Genomic DNA, 7132 nt, shown 5'->3' with positions numbered 1-7132 from the left:
AACTACCATTTTTAATGTTCTTTCTGAGAATCATAAGAACTAGGAAATACTTTCTAGATAGAGAAATAATACTGAGACTCCCTTCTAAGGGCAGGATTCTGGAAATACTCACATACTCAATATACTCAAATACTGTGATAAAGTCGATGTGCGTGACATAAATCTGATCTGGGCTCTGTATAACAAATAAACATTCTTATGTAATGGCTTCAAACCGGTCTTACCAACAGCAACCAAAATCACACTAGCTGCTTAACAGGATGGGTGTGAAGGGCAGTCTCTTTTCAGTACACTTTCTCAGGGATAGGTGTTATGTCAGAACTGGAACTATTTATATCCTTCGCTGATTTTAGCAAAGAGGTCAGAAATTGAAGGCGGTTTTCTCAGTCTGATGTTCCACTTTACACTTAAAGTTAAGATTGCTGTATTTAATTTGTTCTGTGTTTGTCTGTATTAGGAAAAGTAGTCGGGGCTAACTGCAAGCTGAAAATTGTTTTCAACCTTTATTTTTCTGAACCAGACAAATTTAGTTGACTACTTTTTTTAAGTGTGCTGTTTTCTTAAACAGTAAATTGATTAGCTTTTTTTTGTCGTTTTATGAGAACTGCCATATGAATAGCATTGGAAGGATTGCACGGGGCGAAGAAGATTTAACAATCCTATTATTTTTAGGAATTACTTTTTTAGAAAATAAAAGGAGCAGTTTCACATTAGACTTGGCAAGTTGTTTGAACAAATCTCATATATGCCAAAAGTCAGATGGAGGCAGAAATAAATGGACTGTGATGCCAAACCATAGGGCATCAGCACACATTAAATTAATCCTTCGTTCTTTCCAATGAGACTAAGGAACTTTTGTCTCTGTGCAACAACAGATGAAGCATTTGGCTTGAAAATTTTGGGTCATATCTTGTAGCAAAAGAAGCTGTGGAATACTTAATGCATAAAAGTAGTTTGCTTTAAAATCTGATGTAGGCAAGTTTTGTATTAATTTTCCCATTCTCACACCTTGCACTTACTGCTTTAATAAATTCTGTTATTTAGCATTTTAAAAAAAACTTCTGCAAAATAGACCGCACTGCTGGACTTTTAGGCAGCTTGATTCAGAAATTGTAATGAATGTCAAAATTGAACAGGACACTTGAATACTAATACTTCCAGAATAATTTCGATAAATAACTTGGAAACAATGTTTGCAATAAACAAATATGTATGTTTTTTAACAGCTGACTTTAAACATTGGATAGATTATATAAAATATGTGCACGTATTTATACACCTTTTCAATAAGGTATTAATATGCTTATTTTAGAAATTGGCACTCTGTGGGCATATTTTGCTTAACCTCCTCCTAAATTGGCATTTGCATCTCCTGAACAAAGCCTTTTGCCTGCAGTTAATTTACACCATTTCTTATATGTCATCTCTTAAAAGTCATACTGAGCTCAGCTGCGTATAAAGCAGATATAACTGGCAAGCTAAGGAGCCAGAAGGAAGCATAGCAAATAAAATAACTGAAAAGAGATGTTTTAATGTGTAACACCATCTCCTACTTCTGCTTTCTGCCATCTGGCTTGGAAGAGACCCACTTATGCCAACTTAGGCCTCTCTGCACATGGGAATAGGGCTGATTCAGCCAGTAATACAGCTGCACCAGTGTTGACCCTATAAATATTGAGAAGGGAAGTCTGAAGTTTTTATCCTTTCAAGCGATAACCTTTTCTTGAACTTCTCAAACTCTTGCATGATCTGCCTAGCATCTAGATTTCAGTAAGAGATGAATTAATACTGTCTGTGCCTGCCAGTGAGTCCATGAACGTGTTTTTTTGGCCTAAGAAGTGAACTGTGCCAGCATAAGGGGAAGCTAAAAGATGCTCTCAGGCAGAAGTCTTAATATTTAGCTGTATTGCATGGCTGTGTACTGGAATAAAAGACCACTCAAACAGTCTAGTGGCATTTCCATGTGAAGTTTTGCTCACGATAGAAAACAGGGCCATTTTTAGTTGTCGTGTTAGAGCAACTAAGATGATTAAGGGAGTGGAGCATCGCCCTTATGTGGAAAGACTGAGGGAGCTGGGTCTCTTTAGTTTGGAGGAGACTGAGGGGTGACCTTATTAGTGTTTATAAATACATAAAGGGGGAGTGTCACGAGGATGGAGCCAGGCTCTTCTCGGTGGCAAACAATGACAGGACAAGGGGCAGTGAAATCAAGCTGGAGCACAAGAGGTTCCACTTAAATTTGAGAAGAAACTTCTTCTTGGTGGGGGTGACAGGGCACTGGCACAGGCTGCCCAGGGAGATTGTGGAGTCTCCTTCTCTGGAGACATTCAAAACCCGCCTGGACGCCTTCCTATGTAACATCATCTAGGTGTTCCTACCCTGGCAGGGGGATTGGACTAGATGATCTTTTCAGGTCCCTTCCAATCCCTAGCATACTGTGATACGGTGATACTATGTGTTTTATCCTAGGATTTTTCAGGTGAAGCGGAAGACTGAAAGACTTTAAGGGGTGTAAACTATGTCACATTAAATGTTACTTCCTTAGGACAGCAAATAATAGATGCTGTGAGTACCAAATATATAACCATTCTGTCTTCAGTCAGATAGTACAAGGAGAGGGTAGGGTGGTGAGGTAACATCGCATTAACATAACTGAATAACAACGAAGTAGATATTTCCAAAAATCAAGTCTGTGCAAGTGCGAAGCCATACCTCCTTACATGTAAGCCCCTGCAAAAGAGGCTATTTGCAGAGGTAAATTGAGTTGTTGTGCCATTTAGTATTGCCCTGAGAGTATTGTGAGCCAAGGAAGCAACAATGTAGTCTTGCGGCTCATCTCTTGCTTTCCCACCTCTGTAAAGTTACACACGGTCTTGTTTTATAGTTAGCTTCCACTGGTCAAAGACCCCAGTGTTGCCTATAGAGTAGGTTATATTCTGTGCCGTCTGTGCCTGCCATGGGTTCTGTCCCTTCATCTGCTGATCACATAACCAAACGATGAGTCGAGAATAGCTTAGTGGTCTGGGTGAAAATTAACACTTCTATTTTGTGACTGGCTAGTTATTAGCTGGACTTGCTGTGTGGCCACGACATGCTAGTTTTGTTGGAGAGAAAGCAGCAGAGATGTGTGGCAGGGAGGGAGCAGAGGTGGGGACCTCATGACTGTGCTTTTCCATGTCCTCTGATCTTTGGCAGTTTGAAGCCGTTTATGAAAACGTATCCTCAGTCTGTGCATACCTGAATTTGTTCATGATGCTAATAGTTAGTTACCTTATAACTTATAAAAATTGTCAAAAGTTTGGGTGATACAAGGTACTGAATTTATTAATTAATTTTCACTGGGCTTTTTTCAGGGCATGCTGCAGGACAAAGAACACAGGCACTGAATTAAAATCATTTACTTCAGGGTTGACTGATCCTAAAAAGAACATAAATAAAATGATTATTAGATCTAACATATCTATACCCTTAGGCTACGTCAAGTCTTTCGTAAAATGATCATCTAATGGGCTTCATCATAATGTCTCCATCTGACACACCTTTCATGCATGGTTAGAAGTTAAGAAGGGAATGGAAAAGACTTGTGTAGGTGACATATGGTTTAATATCTCTTTTTAAATGAAAACTTAACTTTACATTTCCAGACTTTTAAATAATCCTGTTTTTTTGCTGGTGGGGAAATTTCTGCTCTCAGAGGGTTTTTTTCCTCTTACGCAATTGACAGATATTTACAGCCTTTTTGCTTGCCTGGCTGACAGCTTTTTGCATGGGAGTTCCATATAACTTGATATTAGTCTTGGTATTAGTCTGTTATATATAGCATTCTATACGCAATTCTTTTTATAAAAAAAAAGATTAATAAACCTTGCATCATCCATAACAATTTCATAGATCTTAGTGGGAGATTCATGTTCTTTTCCAATTTATTCATGTTGCTGTACCAGCTAACACTTTTTTTTTTTTAATGGCTAGATTCATTAGTGCCTCATATCTATCCATTGTGAAAGAAATTATTGCTAGAAATCCTTTGACAGCTGGTTCATTTTCACTTTGTTTTGTTTATATATTTTATAGAATTTGCCTGGTTGTGTGTCTGACCTCCACGAAATATGATAGGCTTTTCTCCTTTACTGTAATGGAAAGCTTTGTTTAAACTTTTATAGTCTCTTTTGCTCAGCTTCAGGATTCTGCCGTTCTGTCTGTAAACTGCACGACAACTGATGGCTACATCACCCACGTATTTGGGTGGACTTTACATGGTTTTCTTAATAGTGAATGAAGAGTGGACTATGACTTAAGTGAAGTAGACGTACTTATCAGCCCAGCATTGGCATTTAATTGTCCTGCGTTGTGCTTACCTCAGAACTCCCTCCTCTGGTATAGCGGTAGCAGTACTGCATCTGGATTCATTTTGCTTTGCTGGAGGCATCTATAAGCTTGATGGAGACAGAGACATACGCTTTCAGGGGATAATACAGATTTAGGCTTTAGGTGGGCTCAGCTGCCTTCTGGAATTGCCTGTAATCTGTCTTCCCTGGCAAGTCAGAGAGTGGCTTGCTAGTTGAGATGCCTCCTTGGGATAGGATTAATTGAGCCCCTCTGTAGCCTTGTATCAGGTTTTTGTATCCTTGTAGTGAATGTTGTCCTAGGAGAATAGCATGCTGTACTGGCTCATCTGTTAGTACTGACCTGTACTGACTGTGTTACCTGCAGCTTACAGCTGCCAGACAGTTTCTAGAGAGCATAACATTCAGTCAGAGAGGTCTTAGCTCTCTCACTTATTATCTTGTAGACAAACAAGTTTCTCAGTGCTGAGCTACGGAAACTGTTGTAGTAAGTGTACTGGCAGTCGTCTGATGTTTTCCGTTAGGGTTTAACAAAAAAGCTCTTCCTGTAATATCCCTTTTGTCCGCTTATTTTCTGTAGGATTATTTTTTATCTGGAGGTGAATCTTAAAACTAGAGAGAGAAAAAAATAAAGACCTAGTTTAACTCTTAGTTTTACTAGAAAATTGCTACAGTGCTGCCTTTTAAGAAGCCTTTATTTATTTAGCTATAAGAGATCATTGCCCAAATACAAGGACTGATAAATGTAATGACATTAAAGAAACCCAATTACCTTTCCTGGCTAAAGGCCAGGACACACTTAAGTTAGGTTTGGACACCTAACGTCAAAAATCCCTTGCTCAGCATTTTCCTAGTCATGAAGTGTTTAAATTCAGAAAATTAGAGCCTTCTTTGCCCTTAAGGCCACGTTAACATTGCATCCAGTTTTCCAAGGAGGCATTCTTCCAGTTCCCTCCTTTTATCTGCCAACTTGACATGTAGTAGAGCCAATCTGTAACAAAAATATACTTCAGGTGGCCCTGGAAATGGTGTGGGGTATTGCCTACGTTTTGAGGAATCTGAAGGTGAAGGAAACTCAGAGAAGCCACTTTTGCCTTTGCTCGCTCCTTCCTTTCCTCCTGTGTCTGAGCGCATGTATGTGTCCTGTGTGGTAAAACCATCTTCTGGGGCAGCTGTGTGGAGAATGGGGACGTTTACTCTGATCCCATCAGTGCAGCATACTGGGACCGAAGGCTGCAGCTTGGACTGTTCATTAGGGTATGAGCACCGCCATGTAGTGGTGAACGCCACGAAGCTTGGGGAGGACCAGAGAACTAAATGAGCAGAGCTGTGCTTCTGTTTGCATGGTGAAGAGTTACTGGCTGAGCCGAGGCAGTTTACAGAGAGGCAGAGAAGAGGCTGCTGAGCCTGAGAGACCATGGTGAAGGGTGGCTGTCTGGGTTGAGAAGGTAGAGGATTGATAAGGGCGGGATGGGACACCGTATCGCCCGAGTTCATTACAGTGAGTGCTACCTGTGTGCAGGTGTCTCCATGGCTTAGCCAGACTGGATAAATTCAGTGTGTTAGTAGAAGGTTAGGAAAAGAGCATATCAACTAAATAAAGATGTGAACTTTATTTAAAACAGCTGCATTAGGAATAATTGTCTACTTAATTGTTCACGTTATACAAGATGCATCTTAGGACTCAGCTGGACTCGTTCCCAGTGTTCATAAATCTGTGCATGAAGAAAGCAGAGCAAGTGAGAGCTAAAAGTTCCTTTGGGGCTTTTTTGTTGTGCTTTTTGTTTTAGATTTTGAACCTCACGTTTAATGTGTATATTTTAACATGTTCCTGTGAAACACATCAAAGTAAACACATGCAGTGTGTTTCTTTCACTGTAATTAATCACTGTAGTGTTTTTAAAAGTAACAAAAAATACGCTAATGTTAAACTGTGGTCAAGAATTGAAATATATACACAGCTCTAGAAATTTGAAATTTGCCTTTGCCAGGGCAGATGTAGCTTGACAACCGTGTGTGTTTATGCATCAGCATACGAAGCAAGTCTGGTTAGCAAATAAGGACTTTTTCCGTTAAAAACCTTCAACTTTTATTGAGGCATTTTTAAGCACTTTTCTAAGCTACCTGAAGACTCAGCTAAAAATTCAGGGGAAGAAAATTACTGTAAATTCTCTGAACCACTCTGAGAACTGTTACCCTCCTGTATCATGAAACACACTTGTTTTTAAGCCTTGCTTATGTCTTTATCTGGGCAATTTCTGTTTGTGATACAACTGAATCACCAGGAGTGGATGTGAAAGATGAGGGTAGTTTGGGGCTATTTTTGCCACTGAGGTGCCAGTGAACAACCTGTGAGAAATCCACCTGCGTTGGGGATGGGCTTTCAGCTAGAGTGGTTGTGCTTGAGGTGCCTACTTCCCCGTTTTCCGTTAAGAACTGTGCTGTCTCCATGTCCGCAAACCTGGATGCTACTGAAAGGGAACAACGTGACACTTCTGTTCCTTCCAACAGCCTCCCTTGCAAATAGCTGTGCAGCTCAGCCCACCTCTGCTGCTCCTCTCTGCTTTCCTCAGCAGCAACATAATGCAAACGTCAGCGTGATCCCTGTCAGTCCATTCTCTTGGGGTCTGGATACTGGTTATGTATGTGAAATGCTTTAGCAGTTTTCCTTGCTCTGATGAATGCCTATACGCAAGGAATTGGGACAGAACTGGCAGTGTGCAAGCTAAGAAAGATGATGCTGTCATGTTGCTCTTCACTCAGATGTTGTTTTCATAAATGCAAGT

General features: G+C 40.1%; 1 protein-coding gene across 1 annotated transcript in view; it reads left to right on the top strand.

The window, feature by feature from the left end:
• The first annotated feature begins 4220 nt into the window (after positions 1-4220).
• RNASEH2B (ribonuclease H2, subunit B) overlaps positions 4221-7132 on the top strand; it is a 29575-nt gene continuing 26663 nt past the window's right edge. The window contains exon 1 of the mRNA XM_009878379.1: positions 4221-4245. Coding sequence (XP_009876681.1) covers positions 4221-4245 — 25 coding nt within the window. The remainder of the gene's footprint in view (positions 4246-7132) is intronic.

This window comes from Apaloderma vittatum, unplaced genomic scaffold, assembly GCF_000703405.1.
Source record: "Apaloderma vittatum isolate BGI_N311 unplaced genomic scaffold, ASM70340v1 scaffold6351, whole genome shotgun sequence".
In the NCBI taxonomy this organism is placed as follows: domain Eukaryota; kingdom Metazoa; phylum Chordata; class Aves; order Trogoniformes; family Trogonidae; genus Apaloderma; species Apaloderma vittatum.
This window is presented reverse-complemented; position numbering and strand designations above follow the sequence as displayed.